We start from the raw sequence: 27,597 nt of genomic DNA on the forward strand, positions 1-27,597 counted from the left end.
CTTCGCCCCCCACCTGCTGACTCAGTGATACAACCCTGAGCCCATTTTCTCTCAAGCTCCTCCTTATGGTAAGACAGTGATGAATGGATGCTGATGTGAAGGGCCTCAGACTGCCCCCCCCCCCAGGAGGGGAGCTATTCAAACAGAGGAGGTTCACATTGACATATGTAAGACATGCAGATGAATCACAATAAATAGGCCTTTCTGTTGTATCCGACCCTTTGTTAGCCTCCTTCAGGGCTGCAACTAACAATTCTTTTCATTGTCATTGTGCTCCAGACACGAGGACAACAGTAAGAACTATAAAAAACACCAGCATAGCATACACAATATATCACAACATATACTGTATGTAATAATAAACACATTCAATCACATCTTGTGATTGGATGGCGGGGTAAAAAGGGACAGCGTTTTACTTAAAGTTGAACATTTTTTTCGATCAGTGCCAGTCATGCTAACATTGTAGCTGCTCCATTAACACTCCATCTAGGAATAAATACGGCAGCAACAACGTCAGTGATGACAGCGTGAGAATCTCAACGCTGATAAACTTTCACGATGTATATATATAGCCTATTGTTACACACCAAATATATGATGAATGCTTTTGATACACAGGCTTTAATAAACAACTGAAATACTTTTAACGTTGCATACTGTATGTCATGCTAATACCTTATCACCTTGTATAAAATGTATAATATACTGTAATGTATAATAGTAAATGTTACAACTTACTATTACTGAATGTAATTTGCTTCATTATAAGTTGTCTTTCAATCAAACATTAAGATATTAGTGGAAAAAAACATTCACAAAACATTATAGACATGACCACTGACTATTTGTGTAACAATTCAGCCACAAATTCACATACTGACCATATACGGTCCAGACATATACTGGGTTTTGACCGAGTCTTGTTTTACTATGGTAATACGCTGGCCTCAGGAAAAACACGGCCCCTTAAATCATTTTTTAAGCAAATATGCTAAACATTTTGTAGCTTCTCAAATGTGAGAATGTGCTGTTTTTTCTTGTCTTAAAACTGTGGTAAATTGAATATACATTTTATTTGTGTTTTGGACAGTTGGTTGGACAAAACAAGTTATTTGATGACATCTCCAGGAAACTTAGTTTCTTTGATGATGAATAGAGATGTTGTGTCTTGGGCGTTTTCTGACCACAAGTGTAGTCCTTCCACTTCCTCGAGCCTGAACAGCAGGAGTCGGAGCTATTTAGTCATCTGATCCATGAAAAGGTGACTCAATCCTTCCCAGCACAGACCGCTGCAGCCTCTAATCTCTAGTTATTGCCTCTTCTGTTGTTTGTAAAGTCGGCCTCTAATCACTGCTGTGACAGAGGAAATGATACCGCTGTTGGTCTGTCACCTGAGCCTCATAGCCGTCCTTGTTCTCCTGATTACTGCTATATTGTACTACATACTGGAAGTGTCATTTGTTCCTCAGGCTGTGACAGCATTGAGTTTCCCTCAACAGAGTAACGGAGCAACACTAGCACAGACTCCCTGTTCTACGACTGTGAACAAAGAGCTACCACCTCTTTACTCTGCAACATCTCCATTGAAACTACTAATGCTTGTTGTAGACACAACTGTAGCTTATAAACAAGTAGTGGTGGCAGTGATAGTGTGTGCATGGAATGAAAGAAGCATTCAGTGAAAAGAGTAGGTGGCACAAAAGAGGTCTCATGATGACAAATGTGACATTTCTGCATGTAATCTTTGAATTCTGACAGAATTATAACGTTGAGCTCAGTGTTCACACCATAGACTGTGTATAAAGATGGAGGATATGACAGCTCCTCAAACGTGAAGCCAAATATCTGGATGGCCCCATGGTGGCTGGCTGCAGTATAGGTCATAAGTCCCGCCCCCTCCATGTCAGTGGATGGAACATGGGCCAAACTAAAAAGTCACAGTCAAATACATTTTTCCCAAAGATGGTTTCTGTCATTTTAGGTCGTTCTTATAAAACTGATGTTTGTTCAAGTGTTAATTTTTCTGATAAGTTTGGTTTTAGTTAGTTATTTGATGCTATAAAAAGGGGGTGAGATGTCATGATTGACAGCTGTGATTGACAGCTGCTCTGAGTGAAGTAGTCGTGGAGCTGGAGGCTCGGGAATTGTACAAGAGGAGATGTACCTTTAACTTTCTATAATGGTCACCAGTCTGTGTAAAAGAACATGTGTCAATTTGATCATAGATGTAGTTCTATATATACAGTATATACAGTATATACAGTATATAAAGTATATACTGTATATACAGTATATTAGTAGATACAGTATAGAGATATTATAGTTAATTGTGTCTTTCTAGCCAAACAGCTACCGTGATGCTAACGTAGCAGCTAGGTGGCTCACGCTAACAAGCTGCGGCCGTGCTCGGCTTGTGATTGGCTCGGGCGTGTGCATGGGCGGGGCCTCGAGACCCCACCCCGATCACTACAGCGCAGACTCTGGCTCCAAATGATGTCAAACTCTCAAGATGGCAGCTCCCACATACGGGATATTTTGGCTTCACTTTTGTACAGTGGGAGGAAGTGGAGACGCGTCCGTCTTTATATACAGTCTACGGTTCATACCGTGAGAAATGTAAAAAAAAACAACCACTGTATTAAAAAAAGAAACATCACAGTGAGCTTAAGGAAGTGATAAAGTGTGTTTGACCTCTGGAGTGTTTATTCTCCCAAAAGGCAAGTGAATGACAGCAAAGATGTTTGCTGCACGTGTGTGTGTGTGTGTCTGTGTGTGTGTGTGTGTGTGTGTGTGTGTGTGTGTGTGGTAAAGTGCTAAAGACGCTAGTGTAAATTTGATTGACTCAGTTCTCCATCTGTCCTCTTTTGTGATCATGAAGTCGGGGAATGTTTCTGAGGCCGAGAAGCGGTGGGTTTGTGCTTGTGAGACAGTAGTGGTCTGTTATTGTTCTTCGTTTTTAAAGGATACCAGATGTGGTCGGTAGACAGACACGGTCGGTACCATGTTGAACCTTTATAGCAGTTACTTTACGGCTGCTTAATGTGAAATGATTCGTAGCCCCAACGAAAAGTGGCTCATGCAGTTACCACACATTTGTCTCCCACTGCTGAAGACACGTCCAGCTTTCACTCCAGCCCACTCGTCACATTTCCTCATTTGTTTTTCTCTTCTTCTCTCTGCTCCCATCACACTGACTCACCAGCTTTCTCTTCTCCTGTAATTTCCTCTCTGCAAGACTGATGTTAATTCATCATGTGTGTTACTTCAAAATAAAAGCTTGTTCTGTGTATGTGGGAGAATGAACCCGACATGTTTTGTGATTCTTGAGAGGCTGTGTGGGCTTGAGGAGGCTTTCTTGGCAAGATGGTACATCATTGTGGTCTGTTAATGCTCTCAGATCTGCAGGATGCTTTATCAAAACCGTTTGGCGTTAGTTGGAATCTCTTTCTTCATTTAGGAGTTATTTATAATCAGGCAGTTATGGTGGGGCGCTGTGGACATTTATTAATGGTGCCAGACAGAGAGAGTGGAGGTCGCTGATTGTATTAGTATGGTTTTGGCAGTAAATGGCATTTGAAATGATATCCATCACTTCCTCTAGTGGGGTCTGGCTTCATACAGTAACAAAGACAGTCTTCCGCTCAAACTTAATAGGTTTCCATGTGTCTCCCAGTAGGTGTTGCCCCGCACTATGCTCTACGTTAGCAGAGAAAACTGGGTGCAACTGTAACGCATACAAGTGCATTACACACACTGAGAAATAGGGTTGGGGGAAAAAGTCAATACAGCATATTATCACGATATTTTGCGTGGCAATATTGTATCGATACACGGATGTCAAGTATCAATCTTTTATTATATAAACTATTAATATTGCAATGTAGACTCTAACACAAATAGTTATGTTTGTCGGGTGCTGTTGGTCAGTCGGTCTGCTTGACTGACTGAATCCCATTTTGCTGCAATAAAAATGATAGAAGTAAGAAAACTGGAACTTATTAGATAAAACTAGGTCTGTTAACGTGTTAACGCAAATTGGTTTTGACGCAACTTGGGTTTCTTAGGTTGTAGTGGGCTCAGTTATCATCATATAAAACTAGAAAACCTGATGAATCCATCGGTACCAACCATGTCATACTAGCTTGTCATGAAGAAGGTTAAATAACGCTACAAACTTACGCTAAATTTTGTCAAGGAAAAACTGTCATGTCCATTTTCAAAGGGGTCCCTTGTATGTAAATGGTTCTATGGGTACCCACGAGTCTCCCCTTTACAGACATGCCCACTTTATGATAATCACATGCAGTTTAGGGCAAGTCATAGTCAAGTCAGCACACTGACACACTGACAGCTGTTGTTGCCTGTTGGGCTGCAGTTTGACATGTTATGATGTGAGCATATTGTTTTATGCTAAATGCAGTACCTGTGAGGGTTTCTGGATCAATATCTGTCATTATTTTGTGTTATTAATTGATTTACAATAATAAATATAGACATACATTTGCGTAAAGCAGCATATTGATAAGACTATTAAATACTTGACAAATCTCCCTTTAAGGTACATTTTGAACAGATAAAAAATGTGCAATTAATTTGCGATTAATCACGATGAACTATTTTAATCGATTGATAGCCCTACAGTATAAGTAAACAGATGTTGATATAATTTGCAGTTGAAAAAAAGGTAATAAATTGCAGTATTTCACAATATATCTCAGCGCAATACTTAGCATATTGCAAAATGTTTAAAATTGCAATAAAATGATTGTGATGGAATAATTGATACACAAGTTATCTTTGGAAGGAAGAGGTCCGGAGCTGATGATGTCTTACAAAAGAAGGTTTATTGAAGCTTGATCAAGGAGAATTGTCAGGTCTCCACAATAGATGCTCTCTGCGTGAAGGCCTCACAACTCTGCCCTTCCTCCCTGGTGCTCAGTGTCTTACCCCTTATCATGTTTTGACTTACTCCGTTCCTCTGGCATCTCTGACCCTGGTTGCCCTAGCGACTGGCTCTACGGTCTCCACTACAGACCCAGCTGTACAGATAACGGTGGCTCCTCTAGACAGGACTCCAACCCAATAATGTCAACAGAGGGACACTCTGACAAACACTCTGACCTTTCTACCAATAAGAGAGGAATTGATGGAAAATTCCATCACAATGATATTGTGACTTCAGTATCGAGATGATATCGTATATCGTGGGGCCTCTGGTGAGTCAAGATTCAAGCCCTTTATTTTCATTGTGTAGTACAATGACATTAGATTGTGACAATCCCATAGGTGCTAATGAAAAGATAATACAATAAAAAAAGAGATCATACAACATAAATATAAAAAATATAAAAGATAATAGAATATAAAAATACAATATGTATATTGGTGAGATGACAGTTTGCCAGATTATTGCACAAAGTGTCTGTCAGATAATGATATAATTATTGCACAGCATCAGATAATTATTGCACAGAGTGATCAGCATGTTATTGCACACATGCGTAACAGTAGAAAAAGATTGTAATGGATAAAGATTCTCACATCGACTGAGAAATCGGAGTCTTTCCCAGATGAGTTTCCTGCTTGCTGTGTCAGGCAACTTCTTAAGTGCCATCTTTACTCATATCCTGATGAGATATGTCAGGGAGGAGGAGTGAAAGTGCTGCCACACAGTTCAGCCTGAAACACGGTTAGTGCTGCCAGCAAAGAAAGGACCACCCAGATATTCCATCTCATTTTGATGATACAGGGAAAGTACTTATGTATACTAAATCCCCCCCTGACTTTAACCTGTTAACAGGTTAAAGTGTTGGCTTTTCATCCAGTAGAATACAAGATAGAGGAGATCATTATAATTTAAATTATTATTAATATTATTAATATAATTAAATCATTTTTCTGTTTTCTTATTCTGCAAAATAATTTAATTCAGAGAAAATAATTCTTCAGCTAATGTGAGTGAGGGATGGTTCACTTGGCCATGCCATCAACCGTAGCAGCTATATGTTTATCTGTGTTAACATCAGTAGACCGTTCCACTGAAATACAATGCTCTGGTTAAAAATAGCAACCCCCCCTGCTCATTGGCTGTACTGGCCACACGTCTGCGTGACTTTTATCTTGACTTATGACACCTGTCTGCAGTGTCTCAGTTCAATGAGTTGTTACAGTCAGTAGAGAAATACACCACATCAGCAACAGACACCTGGAGAGGAAAACAAGTGGTCTGAAAGTCAAAAGAGAAATGCAATACGTGGTTGGCACACGGCCACACGAAGCGATCTGATCCTCAACGGACAGATTTGACTTGTGTCGCCTGAAGCTGAGTTATTAAACTGTAGCTGCAGTGAGTGAAGAGCCACAGCAGGAAGAGAAGCCTGACAGAGAAACAGGCAGATCTATTTATGAACTGAAACTGTGAGCAAGTGAAAGACACATAAATATGTTTAATCTAGTCTCTCATTTACTGCCATCATGTTTGCCAGCAGACTTAATTACATGCTCATGCTGTTTGTTTGTGTGTTCCACGGCAGCTACAGCAGGATTAAATCCAAAGACTGACACCTATTTGCAAAGACATATAGTAATCACAATTTGACAATTTTGCAAGAGAACATTATGTTCAAGTCATGGTCTACATGAGACACGTCATGAGAGCCGTGGTGAGAGATTCACCTGAACCATGTATAGCATGGTTACTATAAGTGGACAGCTGAGCACGGTGCCATTTACAGAAACACTGAAGTCACTGCTGGTAACGTTTGCCTCTTAGCATTAACACGTTTCATGTGTTAACGTTAACCTACTGGACAACCAGAATGTAGTGTACTCCGGCCAATACTAGATTTTTGATTAGGCCTGTCACGATAACTCATTTTGTTGAATGATATATTGTCCCAGAAATAATTGTCATTTTAAGACCATTTTATGCCCCTATATAATAATGATAACAGTATAATATACACCCTTTAAAAGAGCATCAGACTTTTAATTCCTAAATATATTCAGACATTGAAATTGGAATGTGAAAAAATATTAAAATATCCTAAATAAATATATAATAATATCAATAAAATAAAACCACACAACTAGGGCTGCAACTAACCATTATTCTATAAGAGTCTATAAAATGTCAGAAAATTATGAAAAATATTCCCAAAGCCCAAGATGACGTCCTCAAATGTCTTGATTTGTCCACAACTCAAAGATATTCAGTTTACTGTCACAGAGGAGGAAAAAAATCTGAAAATATTCACATTTAAGAAGCTGGAATCAGAGAATTTAGACTTTTAAATATACCAGTTGATAACTAACAGTTGCAGCTCTACACACAACCAAAAAACAATCAATAAAATGTGCTCTCTGGTTCTGTTCATAAAAATGTGCGATGTCTTATAATGGTGGGGAAAACCCTGCTGTTTATTCTGGCATCGTGTTGGCTAAAATGTTGTTTTACGGGTAATATCAAGGTGTCCACGTATCAGATGATGAGTCCATATAGTGATTATTGTGACAGGCCTACTCTGGATACGGATCCCTTAGATTGGATTTGTTAAAGAATTGTGACCAAGATACGTATTGAGCAGTAGTGTTGTCACCATACTGGAATTCCTAACTTTGATACAATACCTTGAAAAATATTTATATTCAATATCATTTTTGATACAATTGGGAAAAATTGATACAACATTGAGGGCATAAGATTTTTATTAGAAGAAAAATACGGTGTTCCTTTTTAATCTTGCCTTAATTTGATTTGCACCCTGACTGACATCCAGCCATCCCCACCCCTCTCAAGCGCACAGACACTGTACACAGTCACATGATCTTGATCTTTGCCCAGTTATGTTGGCTTTTTTAAAGTTTTCTTTATTTTTATTTTTTATTTTATTTTATTTTTATTTTTTTTATCTATCTATTTATTTTTCATTTATTTATTTCTTTTATCAGTTTTTTTTCCTAATTTTATTTGATCCATATTTCCTTTTTCATTTATTTTGTTATAAGAACAAAACAAAAAAAAAAAAATATATATATGTTAGGAAAAAACAAACAAAAAAACCCTTCTCAACTATGGATAGAAAAGGGCAAAAGCCCTGAGCTATCGACCGGGCTCACAAATTTACATTACACTCACATTCACACCTCCGGGACATTTAGAGTCAACAATGAACCTAACCTGCACGTCTTTGCACTGCGGGAGGAAAGCTACTTATTGGCGGACATATACACAGTTTGCGATAATACATCTGCAATAAGCTAATATGAGCAATTATGAGCTCTAAACGTGATTGGAAACTCTTTATAGCTGAAATTGAAACATTTTAGTGAATTGTAGGTCACTTCTATTCTAAGTGGACAAACAGCAGGTCACTGAGTGTCATTTCTTGTTTCAGCCAGTCATATCCAGATAATATTATCAAGTTTAGAAGCTAAGAGATGGCCTGTCTCAGACAAATCTGGATTACTTCCAACCTGTTCACTGAATGAACGAGCCAACAGCTTGCTGTAGTAGTTTGGTATAAAAGGTGTCTCTCATATTGGGAATATGAAATTCAAAGTTTTCTAAATTCATGAGAATGTGTTTATATAAGATTTAAAGAGCTTTATCCTCCGAAAAGAACAAAAACAGCTCAACAAGAACAATGGTTTATGTGTGTTTGCTAATCCCGAGAACAGCAGCGTCCTATTGGCTGGTTAAGGTAGTTAGAAGGGAGGTGTAGTAATCAGATTAACGACAACATCATTTAATCATGTTCCGTGCTGTTCCCTCTCATTATACCTTTGGTTGTGCCTGCATTGCCTGCATTGATGTACTCTGATTACCGGGACATCTGATGTCTTTGCATTACTAGAAACAGGATCTCAGATCTACTAACACAGCTCTGCTTGACCGAGACGTGTTCCTCTGTCGTATTCTACTCCTCTGAGGTGGATTAACTTCATCCGTAGCTCTTTTTTTTCTACTTTGTTGTCGCATGAAAACCATGACCATGTTGCGCCGAAAAAGTTACATTTTCCTGGGCAACGTTCTTTCTGTGAAATCGGAAACGGAGGAGCAAAAGGAAGAGCAGCCGCTGAGCAGTCATGACGAGTATCTACAGGTGCTGCTGCAGATGAGGATGACGAGTGCCGTAAGTGAGCAGAGATGTAATATGATTATTGTAGATAAATCAAATCCAAACACCCTAGCCAAGGGTGTGCCAACGGGTGTGCCAGTCATAGGATGTCTGTGGTGTGTAGTGTTGGTCAATATGACAAGAAAAGAGTTTCTGCTTTGTCAGATTAAGCCCTCGTTAGACGCCAGTTTACGGGACTTTTACAACAGCAGAGCCTAAAAGAATGCTGCAGTTAAAGTTCCTTGAATGAGTTGACCACCTTGCATGTTACTATGACTCACTAGTGAGAGGCAGCTATTTCCTGTTTCTCAACCGCCACAAGAAGGGCTGCTATTTCTTATCGAGTAAAGAACCGATCACTCATGCATGATGCTGTTAAGTGACACGGACAGAGGTGTAGTGGGGGTTAAAGGCAGGCACAGAGAAGACATACATACATGACACACGTGTGCGTACGCCAACACACATTCTTAAGTGTCAGACCGGCAGAGGCGCTGTTTCTATAAATATCTCCATGGTATGCAAACACATAAGGTCACCCACTGCCCCAAACAGCTGCTCTAGTTTGGCAGGAGGTTGGTGTGGACCTGAGTGCATGTTCCTCTGGGCATTTGGTTGAATAGATGTCACTCAACATCAGGCAGATGATGACTGATAGGACTGCTATACTTTTGTAATGTATTGATGTATTTTATTGTAGTATATCGTATTGTGTTGTATTGTGCACAAATAAGACAGGAGTGGTAATAAACAGTATAATAATACAGCTATTTTATGCGATGCGCGTTTTTTATGTCGATTCGCGGAGCAGCCATCTTGGATTTTGAGGTCAGGGTTGGTGAGATTCGTTCAACTTTCCGAGTCAGGAATCCTACCTCAGGGGGCGTTCCAGTTGACATTTCCAACTGGGAACTTGGGAATTCACACTTCCCAGGTCAAATGGAGCACAGCAGTAATTCTCAAGCTGTAGGCGGTATATTCTAATGAGCTGCATGTGACATAGGAAGGGGAGCCACATCTGAACGGCTTGTTGAATCACACGTTTTCTGATCTAGGCAGCCCACAAAAAACTGATGAGTTGTCGTATTTCACAGTTTGTGGGTTGGTAGACACTCCAGATACACATGTATGAGCACAAACGCTGAGGAAGGGACTTTTCCATGATATGTCCCCTTTAAAATTCATCCTATGCTGCAAGATAGATGTATTTACTGCATTGGCTTATATGGACACTATAAGTTGTCTTAGCCTTAGTTTGCATGTGATAAATGATCATTTAGGGTGGGTGGGCAGGGGGCTGACAAACCCCTTCTCAACCTTTAATAACCCAAAGAGAGATAGCCGAGGGCAGATATTCAGTAGTCGGGCACATGACTGTCGGCCTTTGTTGACGTGTGTGTGCACGAGCGTGTTTGTTTGTGTGTGTGAGGCTACTGTCCCTTTTATTGTGACTCCTCTCTGGCCTCCGGGTTACACCGGGCTATGGAGGCATTGTTCCGCCCCGCTTCCTCGTACAAAGCGCGGTGTGTGTTTGAGAGAGGGCTTGGCATCTCCCCCAAATATTTGTTCTCGCTGCTGGACGCCCACTGTCGCCAGACACAGTGAAGCTGCATTGACCCACTCATGATGGACCACAGTCCATTTCAGTGCTTTACTGAGCGTCCCTGACTCATCTCTCTGGTGTGTCTGCTGTGGTCAGGAAGAAGCATAAAGCTTTGAATAATTAGAGCAACTCCAGAGCGTTAGACGTTTTCTGCTGCTTCGCTTTATTCGATGAGGCAGGGCTAGTTTCGCTACAACAACTAGGCTATCTGTTTATTAGGAGCTTCACAGCCTAATGTCCACAGTTTCCTCCTCTCACTCTTCCCATCCTCTCTGCACTGTGAGGTTTGTTAGCTAACAAGGATCCTGAAATAACGCCTTCATGTTTACCGTAATGGTTCTAATAGACTACAGCGACCGCTTTTGAGCTCAGCGAGCTGCAGCCATCGGGAAAAAGTTGAGCTTTTAGCGCCAGAGAGGATCCGTAGCCAATCAGTAACCAGTAACCCGGCCGCAGACACATATAAAGTTATTGCGGCGAGCCGTAATTCACCGCTGCCTGGTGTGAAATTGGCCACTTTGAGTAACAGGTGGTGGGTGCCATCTCTGGTCGCTAGCTGCTAGCTGTCTGCTCTGCTGCTCCACCCACGGTCCACCTCAACTTTTGGATCAGCTGTGACTCAGGCTGTGTCGTCACTGCCGAGATGGGGACGGCCGGAGCTTCACAACGGCTCTTCATTTAACTCTGGGTCACGGAGACTACGTCCATATTTGATACAGTCTTTAGTTAAAAAGCACAGTGAAACCAGCTTCTCTCTTTGTTCTAATCACACTGAATAGGGTGTGTATACAGTATGGGTATCATATAATCAGTACTTCCATCATAGTCTCTGAGTGAAGGAGTATGGCCTCCAGGTCAGTACATGCTCTCCATGGGACTCCATGGGACAGTGGGGACTGAAGACATGAGTCAGTCTTTGATGTTTTCAGCACAAGCTCCTACCCACCTACCTAACACACTGAACCATTAAACAAAAAGACAAAAGCATGTATAGGTCTCTTGTCCCATTGTCCTTCCAGCAGAACATCTGTCCCCCTCAGCCTACTCTGGCTTGACATCTGCTTTTCTTTGTGTCAGCAGGTTTCCTGTGTGAGGCTGTAGACCTCTGAGGGAGCTGTTTAGCTCCTCCAAATCACAGTCAAATTTATACTGTTGGTTTGTTTTTTATGTAGTCTGGTTTGGGTTCACATCGCACAAATTAAAGAGGACCAAATAAAAAAGATAATTTGCTGAGGGGCGTGTACGAAGGAGCACATTTTTTCATCTCGAGAGCTGCCACTCCTATACAGGGAATCAGACTGACTGAACAGAATATTGCTGTTGAAGTGTTTCCACTTTGACTCTACACTGATCTACTGTGAGCACAAATCCCTTCTCCTCCGGTTTATCTCTATTTATCTCTGATTTTTGTGGACTTTATTTAGCATCTCTTTGGGCCAGATGTCGAGCAAACGTCGGACTTCTGCAGAAGTCCAGGTCAGTCCTCTCCCACTCATGTTAACCTGTCAGTTACCTGTGTCCATTTCAACAAATACCAGCGCAGTCAGCCTGTGTTTTGTTTAGCTTAGAAACGGTCTGAGACTGCCTCTCGCATGCGGTCTCGGTCCGGTTGTTTTGGTCCGCACCAGAGTATGATTACTGCGTTCACAACCGCCCACATGAACTGCACCAGAGTTTGATTTAAATGGACTAAATGTTGGCTTGTATAAGTGCCGTTATACCAGTGGCGGCTGGTGACTCAAGAAATTGGGGAGGACAGGAGGAAAACCGACCCACAGCGCTGTCATGTTGTTTTATTAAGTTATTTCTCATATTTTGCACATGCACCTCCATTTTATGTGTATGGACTCAGTGCTGCTTGATATATGTGCTCTCATATTGCTAATTTTATCATATGGGGGGGGGGGGGGGGGGTGGGGACTAACAAAAACGGTTTTGATGAGATTTATTCTGTTTCTGTGGAGTTTGAAGTGTGTTTTATGACGATCAGCAAGGTAAAACTAATGTTGTCTGACTGGAGTCTGGTGGCTTAGAGGAGCGCATATTAATTATATGTTTTGTACTTTGATAAATTATAATGATTGTCCAAATCCCTGTTGATCGGAGCTGGAGCCAATAAATAACCCATGACTACTGCGGAGCCATTTGTCCTGGGAATGAATGCTGATTGTAACCATCTCTGACAACCTTGAGATGTAAAAAATCAGGAGGATTTGAAAACCAAAGCATGGGGTTCTGGGAAAAATTAATATATCGTGAGAATTGTGACCCCGGGTGGAAACCAGGAAAGGGCAATGAAAAAAGGCAGTCTCCCGGGAAAATGGTGATGGTTGGCAAGATTGTAACCTTCCTACTGAAGACAACAGCCAGATGTCAGCGGGTGCTCGTGGGTTTTTTGTTTTTTTTCCAGATACCACTGTGACACAATCTGAAAGCTTGAGGCTAAGTTTGGAAAGTTTCACACTTAGTTGTGAGAGCTTGAAGACATTTTTTGGAAGTTATAGATACATTTTTGTAAATCCTTCCACAAATGAATTCCTACTACTGCATTCAGTTTCATAGGTGCAGTACATCTCAGCAAACTGTTGTATTAATATTGATTTAAATGCTTGAAGGTTAACAGTTATATTCATCTGATGAATGATTTCATGAAGCCATGTGATTTCTATCAACGATATCGTAGCCGGTCTCTCTGACACCGTGAGAGTTCCTCCTCGACTGCTCACACACTTCTGACATAAATACACGGTGCAGTCGCTCACAGCTTCCAACACAGTTCAGCAGACATAGCGTGGACGTCTGTATGAGTGTGTGTCAGTCATCGGAGCTCCAGCACACGACTGCATTTAAAGGAGAATATAGTTAGTCAACAAGCAGCGGCAGCAGAGGTGTCAATCAGCTCACCTTCTGCCACTGTCCTCACAACTCTCACACCTCTCACACCTGTCTCTGCTGCAGCTGAATGACCACCATGCTCACCTCCACATGTGTGTTTGGGCTCAGTTCATATACAGTCCTGTACCCTCGTTCAGGCGATGCAGAAGCTAATCAGGCACCGATCTGTTTTACTCTCTAGAATACATAATGTTCCTCATTTCTGATAAAAGAAAGGTTATAACCTTTATGATTACATAAAAAAGTTAGTTTTGTTAAGTTGCAAGCATCTTTTAAGGGACACGTGGGAGGTTTTTTATTTCAAACACAATAGAGAGGTGAAGTCCCGCCGCTTCCTGTGTCACCCATGGGACCTTATTTCAGAAACAATATGTAGTCAACGATGAGAGGCTATTCATTTTTTGATCCTGTTTGAGTTGTGGCATAAATCACACAAGTTTTGCAAGTCAGTTTGTCGTAGGTTTGTGGTAGTATCATTTAGTTTAGTGTGAAACCACTCAGTGAACTACATCTCTTGTCTCACATAATATACATCACCAACACTAACACACAGACATCGTAGCTTCAGAGAGAGAGACGTCACCACATCACTTTAGGCTGTGTCATCTTTCTAATGACGTATTTTCACAGTCACAAATGATCTTTTAAATTGACAAACATCATGTGTGTGATTCATGGAGCAATTCAACCTGGATCAAAATCATATTTGTCTGGTTAACTACTCTACGTATGTTTTCTGAAATAAGGTCCCATGGCGGTCCTCTGGAAGGGGCGGGGCTTTGCCTCTCTATGTATGTATTAGATTGGAGTGTTTTTTTGTTCATTCCCCTCAGTCTACCAATGAAACGACTCCCTTATTCCTCGTCTCTTGTGCTTTTAATGGTACAATGATTTTTTGCTGTGATCATCAGAGCAGCAAAGCGACCTCTGCAGAGGTGTTAAAGCTGTAATAAAGCTAGAAGTGTCCCCAGGAACGTTCTTTACAGGTTAAAACAAACAAACAGTGCAATGCTGTTATCACCAACCTTGTTGTGAAGTGCTTTCTGCTTTCTTTGTATCGGGCAACCGGACACCGGGTCTGTCTTGATCGATGATCTCATTCTCTTGCCTTTTATCCTCCCTAAAAGCAGAGATGACCATGGGTACATCCCACGTCTCTTATGTCTCCTTTCCTCGCTCCTCGCTTGAACCGGAAGTTGTTCTGCACCGTCCCAAAGTGCTTATTTCTGCACGGAGGAGCGAGGATCAAGGAAACGTAGATGCAATTAAGAGACTTGGGATGCACCCCGTGTCAAATAGTTCCTATTTAGTGTCTTGCCTCTGTGGCTGACAGGTGGCATTATTATGTAAAAACCCCACTGGGCCCTTCCTCAGGAAACGTGTGGTCAGATCAGAGAACAGTTCTTCAACATGCTCCATTTATTCCAGACCTAGTAGTGGTAGTAGTATTGTTGTTGCTCTCTACTGCCTCCTGTGGTGGGAAGGAGAAAGAACAGGAAGCCACATAAGAATTGACCTGCTTGTAAGTGCATTTGGTGTCAAGCATCACTCCATTTGTCTGACAATAAAGATACACAGACTGGTAAGGGTACTGGCGTATGTAAGGAAAGTTATAAATATTTCATTGTCTTCAGATATTGTAGATGGGTTTAAAGGGCCAGTGGGTAACATTTTGGGGGATCTCTTAACAGAGATGGAATATAATATTCATAACTATGTTGTCATTGGTGTATAATCATCTGAAACCTAGAATTGTTGCGTATTTGTTAGCTTAGAATGAGGCCTTCATATCTACATAGGGAGCAGGTCTTCATCATGGAGTCCTCCATGTTTCTACAGTAGCCCAGAACTGACAAGCCAAACTCTGGCTCTAGAGAGAGACTTCAGCGTTTTAACGTTACCTGAAGGCCACCGTAGCTCTCCGACACGCTTGTGTAACTGCGGTAACGTGAGCCGCAGAGTGTTAAACTGTGGTACCGCCAGGATGCTGTCTGACCTCCGTTGCTCCTAAAGTAGTATTATTATGGTATGAATGACCTCTGAGCGAGGCGAACGGCGTTACCACGGTTTTGCACTCGGCAGCTCACGTTACCGCAGTCTTGTAAAGGGAGGAGTGAGCGGAGGGGTACTCAGTAGGTTGCTATCTGCAACCACACCACTAGATGTCACCAAACCTGCACACTGTCCCTCTACGTAAAATCTTTCCGTGCAATAAATCCATTTAGATTCCAACATTGAGTATTCTGTAGTGGTTAAATTTCACTATCAGGTATTCAGTTGCATCAAAGATTCGAATCCTTTCCTTCTATAGGAGATGACCATGAAATGGGGTTAATATGAGAGTGCGTCTGCCTGCACCAGGCTCACCTCTGTTGTACTCTTGCTCTGTGTGTTAAACAGAGAGGAAAGAGGAAACCTCTGTGTTGTAGGGATGCAGGTCAATGGGCCATCGGTTGTGGGTGAAATCAAGAGATTTGATCTGGAATGGCTGCTAGATAATGTGCATTAGTTCAGATTAACTGGCAGTCTAATACATTAAATTGCACCATAATCTGCATCAGCAGTTGTGAAGGGTCAGAGGTCACGAGGCTGATCCTTAAACAAGCATGTATTTGTGTTCTCACAGCACATGGGCAACCTACATATATTTAGTGACTGCTAAGTGTCTCCTTTCTTCTCTGTTTGAACCGGTTTCCCATTTCCTGGATAATAAAAAAAATATGTAGCTGCTCTGTTCTATTTATTTTCCTTCATGTACTACCACAATAGCACATGCATCACAGCGAGTGGGATGGTGTCCTGAAACAACAAGCAGAGTGGGGCTGGTTGGCTTCCTGAAGGGATCCCCCACTTCTTCCCTCCTGCAGGAACGAGGTCAGGTGTCAGAGGCCACAGAATGGAAGTTGGAGCTGGAGCAGGAGTTATTAGTCTTTAGTACGGGGGCCAGAGGAGGAGCTGGTACACAAATTCCTACGCAGGTTTAAATATGAGTCGAGTAACTGTTCAGCCAACTGTGACAGAATACCAACCTGACACTGAATCATTTCATATGTGCACAAACGCTAACTGAAGTAACTGAAAGTGGATTCATTTTACATGTTTGAAATTCATCTTTTCCTACTGAAAGTATTTCCACCCCAAAAAATATTCCTGGCATCCTGCTGCTTTAGTTTCTGCAGAGATACAAGTAGGAAAATCATTTGTCAGTCTTTGATTTTGAAGTATTTGTGTTAATAATCAAGATCATAGCATGAAATACTGCTAACATGTTGGAGCGCTACATCAAAGCATGTGAATGGATTCATATTTCATTTCTGTTCAAAGTTTTCCTCATAAGGTTAAGGTTACTTTATTGTCTGGAGATCAAGACCAAACATCACAGTAAAACATCATCACTTACTTCATTTGAACCCAGACATTGTGGTTCGTCAGGGTTGCTAATGATTATTTCTTGATTAACAATGAATTGTTTGGTCAATAAGATGTTAGAAACAGACTGGGTTAGTATTCACATTGTTTGTTTTGACCGACCAACACCCCAAAACCCAAAGATATTCAGTTTACCATCATAGAAGACTAAAAAGACTCGGCACATATTCACGTTTGAATTTCTGCTACTTATGCTCAAAATTATTTAACAATTACCAAAATAGTGTTTTGTTACTTGTCTATTGATTGGCAATAATTCTCCCCCACTTCATATGGTTGCCTGCTTTGCTTTTCTTTGCTTTAGGGATGTCACAATACTTGGCTACCAAGTCGATGCCAAAAATTCTGAAAATGTGACGGTACTCATATTTCTACAGTACGGCGGATACCGCGGGTACCGCAGGAACTGGTGATCAGGTCTCAAGACTATTGGCGTGCTGTCGTCTCGTGAACAACAAATCCGAGTTGAATTGGGCAGGAGAGCTAGTTGATTTTAGCTGTTAGCAGCCGGTAGACAGCACAGTCCTGCCGTGAGCTAACAGCTAACGTTAACGGAGGACACGTCGAGTTACATCGTGATGCGTTCAGTAAAAATGAGTATTGGGAGAAGGTCAATGTATTGAAATGTAATCTTGTAAAATGACATTTTTGGCGAGAAACTTGAGGCGGATCATCAGGGATTAATGATGAACTCATTATGCCAAACAGTAATAAAGGAGCTTATGTTGAAATACATTTATTGTTTTATTTAGTTTTTTATCGTGGTGTCGAGAATTGTGGAATTTCACTGGTATTGGTGTCGACTACTAAATTCCTGGTATGGTGACATTCCTACTTGGCTAACAGATTCCTGTCATCTGTTTTCTATGGCCGGTACCACATCACTTACACAATGTTCAATAAAACGTCCAGGACTAGATATTGTACAAGTTGGAACGGCAGGAGGTTGATGCAGTGAAGCCTGGAGACTAGAGGACGGCATGCTCGCCGCTCATCTGACACACTTTCACATAATGTGTTGTTGTCTCTGATACTCGCCCCACTCACATTCATCATTTATTAAGCAGCTCTTTCTCCTGGAGCTGCTTTGCTGATGACTTTTTCCATTTTACTCGAGCTGCTTCCGTCCCGTCTGCAACGATTCATGAGCTCAGAATGACTCATCATGTTGCCTTTATTATATTTGATTATATTTGAAATAAAGAGAAGAGTTTTGAGATCCCAGCAGCAGTAGGATAGTCCTCCCCTAAATATAATCCCTCCCATGTAATCCCGCCTCTCCTGTCATTTCTATTCCTTTCAACCCCCTCCCTCTGCTTTTCCGCTCTCTCTCACCATCCTCACTCCCATCCCACTTATTCCACCTTACGCCTGACGGAGCATTGAGCCTGAATGCTGTAGGCGGCCGTGGCCTCAGATTCACAGTGTGTATGTGTGAGGGAGCCTCTGCTGCTCTCTGGGATTCTTCCTCCTTCCAGACAATCGGGAACTACTTGCTACAACCGTGCAGTTTCTTTGTTACTGTGTTGGAGCGAGGTCAGCGGACATTGTTCCAGACACTAATCTGCACTTGCTCCGCTTTGGATACCTTTGGAAATGCTCTCGTGGACGCCCTCTCTAACCTAGCCTCAGCCTTTTGTTGTGCTGCTGCTCTGGAGGGCGAGCTGGATGGACACTTTCTGGGATATTTTCAAAAGGGTACACATTCCACACGGAGACACGCCGGATAAGATGGTGCCCCTGCAAAAAAGGGTAATCTGAGTTATGTGTGGAGAAGTGTGTGTTAGAGAGGGGAGGGTTTTATGTGCATGATGTGGCCGCGGTGACGTGTGCTGATTGTTTTCTTCCTAGAATGGTTGGTGCCTAGGAGTGATAATGAAGTAGATGCTGTTTGATGACTTTAATTGGCACATAGCTCTGAGATGTGAGCAGGTTGTTGGGCATTAAAGGAGATAGAAACAAGAAGAATAGGTGTCTGGAGGGCAGAGAGACTGAGGGAGGAAAACAAATAGGAGTACCAAGGCTGAGGAGTTGCCTCATTATTTCAGTAAAATGTCTAATTGTTTGGTTTATCTTGTCATTTGTCTGTTGATGAGTGATTGCTCATTGAAACTGACTAACAATGCAGACTGGAAAGCCCCCGTCATTCCAACTGCTCTCTATTGTTGTCCTTGAGTGCTTCAATTAGGGGCTGTTTCGTTTGTGAACACTGCTTCAAAGGTGTTTGAGAGATTTCATCACACTTAACATGTGATTTCAATGAAGCTTTATCGTCTTAAATGTTCGACACGCTCATTAAAAAGTGAGTCAAAGAGATCTTAAAGTGCTCTGCGAAGGTGGAGGCTGAACCTCTCATCACCACAACCGCTTCCTGTGTCTTCGATATGAAAATGCATTTAGTGCAGATATGCACTCGTAGAGCACATTGCGTGGTTTGCACAGAGAATCAGATGAACCTCTTGGAGCCATCACTTGACATGCTTTAGTGTGTGTCGCGCTAGAGGAACTAGAGGAAGACTCCAGACATGGTGGAGGAGAGGATGGGGGACTGTTGGAGCTACACCAAGGTCATTGTTTTTGGTTCATCTCTGAAATTACAGCCAAGATCTTTAGGAAGTAGCCATGTGATCGTCAGTAAAGGTTAGCCGTAGCGTGTGTGTGTTCGTTGGTGTCGCAGATGAAATGCTCTCTATTCTGAGCTGATGAATTTCGAGACGTGACCTCAGCCAACTAGAGGCTCATTTTTTCCTCACAAGTCAAGAACAAATCATGAATAATGAGTTCAGTCCCAACAGCTGTATTTGGTTATCAGTAGTGTAGACGGTTACTGCCTGTTTTTACTATGAACTACCCTACACCCTCTGTGACAGACTGCACTTTAACATGATATTAAGCAGTGGTTCTCAACCTTTTTTGTGTCGAGGACCCCAAACTGTATACGCATTAGGTCACAGATCCCAGTTTGATCAGATTTGGCATCAGGGGCCTCCATTGGTTGTTAGATATGATAAAGACCAGAATACTATGGTCTGTAGTGGTTGATAACCGTGGAGAAAGTGAAACCTGTGATCACAATAGTCACTCTTATGACTCTTGCTCTCATAGGGCTCACTTTAGTTCTATAGTGAATTAAATAGTGAACTATTCCTTGTGTTTCTGGGGCCCCCCTGGAAGTCCCTCAAGGATCCCTGGTTGAGAACCACTGATCTGAAGGATATCAAGGGAGAACTCACATGTTTAATTCCAGTCAGTCATAGGCCAGGCAATGACACCTTTGAAGCTGTTAAATGTATGAATTGTAGGTCAGACACTTTTGTCTGATCAGTGGATCAGAATAAACAAATTGACTGATACATACTGTGTATGCCTGATTGCTTTGGTTGAGGGGAGCCAGATGGACAATATTACAAATGAGTGTAAGTTGTGCGTAGAGGCTAGTCTCAAATCAGCCCGTTCGCTCGAAAAAGGTGTATGAATGACAGGATAATGGGCAAGGCTTTTAGCGTGCAATAAGAACGCCTTTCTTGCTTTTGGCGTGTCATTTGTAGGCCATGTAGTCGGTACTGACTGCAATGTAAATATACCATGCTCAGAGCTTGTGACGTAGTATAATAAGCAAGAAAGATAGATAACTTTCAACCACGAGACCGGTGTTTTGTTTGTATGTTTGTTTGTCTCATGTTTTTTAGTGACATTTGTGAAGTGTTTTCCGTACCTCTGTTACGTTGTTTCCGTACGTATTTTTACTTAGTTTACAAACTTATTTTAAGCCCCACCATGATGCTTTTCCTAATCCTAAACCTAACTGTGGACGTTACCGTAGTTTTGTTGCGTGGTGTACAAATGACACGCGAAAAGCCTAAATTGCGTGCTCATGACGCGCAGGATGTCTGTGTAATGTCGTGCTATTAATACGCCTTCCGTGAGACCGGGTTGCTCAAATACTTAGATGGATGCTTGGTGATTGCGTTGCATTTGAATTCAGCATTACGTCCTACAATATATACAATACATGTTGATCGTTGATACTGTTATATCTGTATATATCTGCTGTGTATCTGAGTGATTTCATCATCACGTCTTCTTCTCTTCTGCAGGATCAGTTTGACAACTTGGAGAAGCACACACAGTGGGGGATTGAGTTTGCGGAGAAGTACACCAAATTTGTCAAGGAGAGATCGGAGATCGAAACCAACTATGCAAAACAAATTAGGTGAGTGCCGAAGCTGATTTATGATTCATAATCCAGCTTGTAAAAGTGTTTTCCATCCAGGTGGCTTAGATAAAGAAAGTGACCTACTGAAGTGTCCTTGAAACAGGAGACTGAATCCTCACCAGCTCGTTCTATAGCTGACCGTGACCTCTGACCTCCCTCTGGAGGGGGAAACTGAGACATGGGAAGCAGTACATTAGCAGTGTTATATTAATAACTAAATAAACTGACATGAAGAGTCTGTTCCCTGCTCCATCTATCTCTCTTTTTTGTCTCTATAGAGAGTCTTTCTGTCGGCCTCTCTCTTGCATGCACACTGTCTGTTGTTGCTAGCGTCTGCTCCAGGCAAGAGGAAGTCAGGTTGTGGGGGGATGGGGTGGTGCTTGTGTTTCTATAGAGACTAGAAGGTATCAGTATTATCAACCCCAGGTCTGACCCAGATTCCCCCCCCCCCCCCCCCCCCCCCCCCCCCCTCCCCCCCCTTCTATTCTGCCCACACACTCACTCTGTGTTGGTGCAGCAGTGATGGAAGCATGAGAGGATCCATCTCTTAAGTCCTTTTGCATCCCAACACAGTAGGAGATACAGCCCCCAAATCCACAATCCTCATCTTTAAAAGAGGCCTGGCAATATGGCTAATGCTCTAAGTATTGACCCCAACCCCCCATTTCATTGTGACGAGCCAATAACGATCCAGTATTCACACAGCCACAGATCCTCTACAGACCAGACTGAGATAATAGGACTAGCTGTCTGTGTTCACATGCACGCATTAACCACACAGCATATCCCTGCACCTGGGAACTTTTGAACAGACACAGATTTATATATTTGATATTTGTGGACTTTGTTCCATTTTCATTTTTTTTCTTAAACATTTTTTTCTTTCTACATATTTGATGAAACATCTGAATTAAAAGAAACAAACTTATTAAAAGCAAATTATTGATTATCAGAAAGTATTCATACCTCTGTTACCGTGGTGCTTAAATTAGCTTTTGTACACATGTACAACTTCTTAATTCTTAATTTGATCCAAAAATACATGACTAAAAAAGCCAAATTAAAGCTTTTAATGAATATTGTGTCCCAAAACATACACACTCACACGATCTGATATTATCACGATAGTTAAGTCATGATACGATATTATTGCGATTTGAAACATTTTGCGATATGCTTAGTATTGCGATAAGATATATTGCTATTTATTAACTTTTTTTTAACTGCAAATGATACAGTTTGTCAACATCTGTTTTATCTAATAAGATACAGTATTCACTCTGTTCATCTCAGAGTTTTTATTCACATATCTTGAGGTCAGAGGTCGATGGACCCCATTGAAAATGGCCATGCCAGTTTTTCCTCGCCAAAATATTTGTGTAACTTTGGAGCATTACTTAGCGTTCTTCTTGATAACATAGTATGACATGTTTGGTACCGATGGATTCCTTAGATTTTATAGTTAGATATGATACCAGTATCTTAACCTCTAGCTTTAAGACTGAGCCCGCTACAACCTCTGACTGTAAAGAGGTTAATAGTTTATATAATAAAAGAACGATACTTGACGTCCGTGTATCGATACAATATTGCCACGCAAAATATTGAGATACTATGCTGCATCTATCTTTTCCGTCACCCCTACAGATATCCCATAATTCAATTAGTCAGCGTCTGTCTACAGTATGTGTGACAGTAGAACTGGAGGTAGACTCATCTCGCCGTGGCAGGTTGGCTTTTGTTGAACTTCAGGCTCCACAGATGGTGCGGATGTTTTCAGTCAATGTGCTTACACAGAGGACCCCCTGTCAAACTGGGTCTGTTATCTAGCACACACACACACACACACACACACACACACACACACACACACACAGGCACACGTGTCAGTAAAATGAGGAAATTAGGATGTACACACAGGATAGATGGAGTCATACGGTTTTCCTGTGTTTTCAACACGCCCTGCTTCTTTATTGTGGTGCTACTACACTGTATTATACCTCAGGACTAATTATCCACTTTAATCAACTTAACTCATGCAATCAGGCTTAATCTAAAGGGGACCAAAAGAAACACAGGGCTGTTAGATCTGATAAAGTAATGGACTTGTCCCTGTGATCGGTGTTGCTGGGGACCTTCTGTTCTCACCTTTTAGAGGTAACGGGCCCTTTCACTGTGGAAGACATAGTTTGACACGTCATAACACGTAAGGCACAGGTGCTTTTATTAGCAATAGCAGCATTCAATATAACTGTGGAAAAGGTTCACAGATCTGGTTTTGCCAATGCCGTCTTACTGGGACATGAAATGATCAGTTGGTTTAAGTCTTTTCGTCGCAGGAGGTCTGTCGAGCTTCCAGCGGTGTGTCTGACAGCACATGTCCTCAAAGTTTAGAGGGGGAGTGTCGTATTTTTTCGCTTTTCCAAAGCCAAAGACGCAAGAGGAGTGATATTGGATATGGATTAAACAGAGTGGAAGACCTCACTCACAGCTGAATCTAGATCAATACGTTTGTCCTTCACTTGAGTTGTCAAGACGAAGGGGGTCTGACGCTACGCTCCTATATTTTGAATGTAGCTCTCAATTATTGAGATTATTCAGGATGTTGTAGACCTTTTCTGTCTACTTCTCTCTGATATTTCAGAAGGATTATTCCAGAAATCTGCCATTATTTCCTTTGGAATATCATTGAAAACGCCATATTGACATGCCGGGTGCAAAAGCTTGACAGGCCTAGCAACAGTAACCAAGGGGCCGAGGGGCTTAGCAAAGGGTGAATGATGAGGATTTGCTGCTTTTCTTTGTCTTATGGGAAAGTAAATGGAATATTTTGGAGGACAACGCCTTGGGCTCTGAGAAGACATGATTGTGAAAACTGTGATTTTTCAAGTGATTAATGGAGAAGATGTTCAGCAGATTGATACTGAACATTTTTACTAGCTTCAGCCTCGATGTTTTTAGTTACACAAGTCAACATGCTGCTGTGAAAAGCGCCTACAGAACTGGGTTAGAGGATAGTAGTTATTGATCAGCAGCTGAATAAGTGAGGTTCAGCAGTTATCATACAACTGACTCTTCACTAAGCCCCTCTCCCCTTGGTTACTGTTGCTAGGCCTGTCAAGCTTTTGCAATGGGCCTGTCAATATGGCGTTTCAACGTTGACGGTGTGCTGTACCGTTTCTTCTAATGCTAGCTCCACATTTGTTCATGTAGAAACATGATGTTTTAAGAATGTATATCTCCTTCCAACCTCTCCAGGTTAGGGTGGGTCAAAAAATACCGGACTTTTCCTCCGACCTTAGTTATCAGACCGTGGTCAGAGCTGGCCGATGCTATGATAGGCTCATCTGAAATCGAGGGGCGGGTCTTAGCAAAGGGTCAATTGCAAATACTTTTTTTTTAAAGTACATGAAATAGCCTACATTCCTCACCAACTGCTCACCACTTCTATCACCACACCATCCACACACTGCACCGACTAATCCATGAATAATCCTCTTCCACTGCATTGGTGTAAACATGCACAATGCTCCAGTCTAGTCACTGCAGGGCAATGCATTAATGCCTCCCCCCCTCCCACCCAAATTCCAGTCTGGCATAATCCATAACACAGTGGGAATAAAGTCCTGCTAACAAAAGAGACTGGGTGAGGGGGAAACAGTGTCTGTCTTTACCGGCGCGGTTACAGTCTGCCCATGTAGCAGCCGTGCACTCATGCAGCATCATCTTCCAGACACACACACACAAACATGCATTTAATTAAGAGCTAGCTGCTGCCCTTATTTTGACAAGTTTATATGATATGCTATTGAGCTGAGTGGACAAATACAAGCTGACACATGACATGTGGCTGTGAGTGACTGAATGGGTTAGCGGGAACTAGCACTATAATTAGAGATGGGGTGGGAAGGACAGGGAGAGATATAGACAGATAGATCTGCCTAGCAACAGTGCAAACACCATCGGGTAGGAGAGGTGTGTGTGTGGGGGGGGGGGGGGTGTTGTGAGCAGAGAGAGACACACGTTACATGTAGTAGAATTTTTTTTAACATGTGCATTATTTATTTCAGCAGGAATTTTGCACGTCCTTTTTACAACATGTACAAGCTGAAGCTTTTAGATTCCATCAGTGAACACAATCTCACAACGAGGGCAACTACCACAGACCGTCATCAGCTCTCTACCAGCAATTCACTTACAATAATTATCTATTTTGGTTCTGATATTAAAAGTGGAGTGTTGTGTTTTTATTCGGGCTCTTAGTGTTTTGGTCTTAATCGACTAGGATTTCTTTAGTCGATTAGTAGTGGTATTGATTCAATGATCAACGATCCAATATATGGATGCAAAGTGTAAACATCGATGCATATCATCATCTTTAAGATACGCCTTTATTTTTAAATTCTTAACTGATAAAAAAAACAAAAAACATTTGCACTTAAACATGAGAAATGTGGCCCTTTATAGTGAACAACAGAAGGTCTAGTTTTATTCTTTTTATTTAAAAGAATATATTTTTTAATTTAAATTAATGTAAAAAAATGTTTTATTTAAATGTCTGGAAGAACCCAATAATTAAATGGTCAATCATAATTTAGTCGCTTTTTGTGAGTTGATATATATATATATATATATATATAAACATATGATATTGTCTCATATTGATCGCAGTACTTTGCGATATCAGCAAATATTGTATCGTTGTCCAAAGAATTGAAATAATATCGTATCATGATGAAACTTGTGATTTACACCCGTATCGATTAGTCATTTTTATGCTTTTTTTTTTAATGCTGAATGACTTATTTCCAATGAGCACATCTCTTGTAAACAGCAGATTTAAAGTGGTGCTTTTATGTGATTCTTTGTGGAGAAACTCAGTTTCACAGATCTGTCGATTAAATCAACTAACTGATTAGTCAACAAAAACGTATGAGTGTTAGTCCACTAAGAATTTCTTTGGTTGAGGACAGCACTAGATTTTAATAATGAATCATGCTGTTTTAATAGAATTTGTCTCAAAATGTATTTCTAATAAGCAATAGCTTAACTTGTAGGACATAAAATAGGATTATAAAATGACATCTCCTTGTTACAGTCACATTTGCTCTTTTTAAAAAGCTTTTCTTGTTTTTGTTGGTCTGTTTTCGGTGCATGTGCACCGTTTGGTTGTTCATTTTTAAATTGAGAACAGTGCTCTGTAATTAGACAAAACATCCTGAAAGCATAAAGCACACAATGTGCACCCAAATTCATCAGAGCATAGTGCACGTTATTATGTTCTGTTGACGGAGTAGCCATCAGCACAGCTGGGTGGTGAGTGTGTGACACTGCAATAAGGAGATGAATGTGACAGGATGTACTGCAACCTGTCAAACAACACAATGGTTGCTACGTTGAGAGAAGGACATTAAAGAAAGACTGTTATAACCAAAATAAATGTTGTTATTCGCAGCCTGTTCCCAACAACATCAACTCACCTACAGCTGTACAGTGACTGATTTTCTTTCAACCTTACACAATATGTAATTTTTCTTCTCCTCCACTCATGTCGTGTCACTAACATGCAGCCAGAGTCAGACCAAGGGCACTGGCTGCATCAGAAAAGCATGCATTGAGTGGTTCTGCATGCATCCATCCTGGGGGGGCATGATTTATGACCTGGAGAGAGGAAAGGGGATGTTAGTAGAAAGCACTCTGCTGGATTGAATGGTGTACTGGAGGATCCTTTGGCAGGTCTATAAGGGCAGTGTAAGGGAAATATAATGGGAAGGGTGCACTATAGCCATCTGCAGACGGGAAGATACTGTAAGAAATGTCTGACAAGGCTGAACTCTTTGTCCACACAGGAATTTATCAAAGAAGTATCAACCGAAGAAGAACTCACGAGAAGAGGAAGACAGCAAGTGAGTAACAGGATCTTACACAAAGAATGGATTAAAGGAATATTTCCACATTTTGGAAAATACTCACTTACAGGTGGCAGAGAATGGACATGGCCAGGCTAGCTGTTTCCCCCTGTTTCCAGGCTTTATGCTAAGCTAAGCTAACCAGATGCTGGCTTTAGCAATGTCTGTCACCTGACTCTCCACCAGAAAACAATAAGTGTTATTTCCCAAAATGTCAAACCAATCAAATCCAAACTGCTATCGCTTCTATTTCTGAACTAAATGTGTTCTCATCATAGACTGTATATATAGATGGAGGACGCGTCTCCACTGCCATCTTGAGATGTTGACGTCATTTGGCTGCACGACTACTTCACTCAGAGCAGCTGTCAATCACAGCTGTCAATCATGACGTCTCACCTCCTTTTTATAGAATCAAATAAC

At 41.4% G+C, this 27,597-nt stretch overlaps 1 protein-coding gene across 22 annotated transcripts in view; it reads left to right on the forward strand.

Annotated features, from left to right (window-relative positions):
• LOC119478614 (formin-binding protein 1) overlaps positions 1-27,597 on the forward strand; it is a 78,876-nt gene that overhangs the window by 7,910 nt on the left and 43,369 nt on the right. For 5 of the 22 annotated variants that reach the window (XM_037753469.1, XM_037753472.1, XM_037753471.1 and 2 more), the window contains exons 1-3: positions 8,797-9,137; positions 21,147-21,262; positions 27,115-27,171. In XM_037753469.1, the coding sequence (XP_037609397.1) occupies positions 8,982-9,137; positions 21,147-21,262; positions 27,115-27,171 (329 nt within the window). In that variant the 5' untranslated portion in view covers positions 8,797-8,981. Of the gene's footprint in view, positions 1-8,794; positions 9,138-18,434; positions 18,802-19,574; positions 19,617-21,146; positions 21,263-27,114; positions 27,172-27,597 lie in introns of those variants that run through there. The other 17 variants (XM_037753485.1, XM_037753484.1, XM_037753470.1 and 14 more) reach the window with 12 other exon arrangements.

This window comes from Sebastes umbrosus, chromosome 19 (assembly GCF_015220745.1).
Source record: "Sebastes umbrosus isolate fSebUmb1 chromosome 19, fSebUmb1.pri, whole genome shotgun sequence".
NCBI lineage: Eukaryota > Metazoa > Chordata > Actinopteri > Perciformes > Sebastidae > Sebastes > Sebastes umbrosus.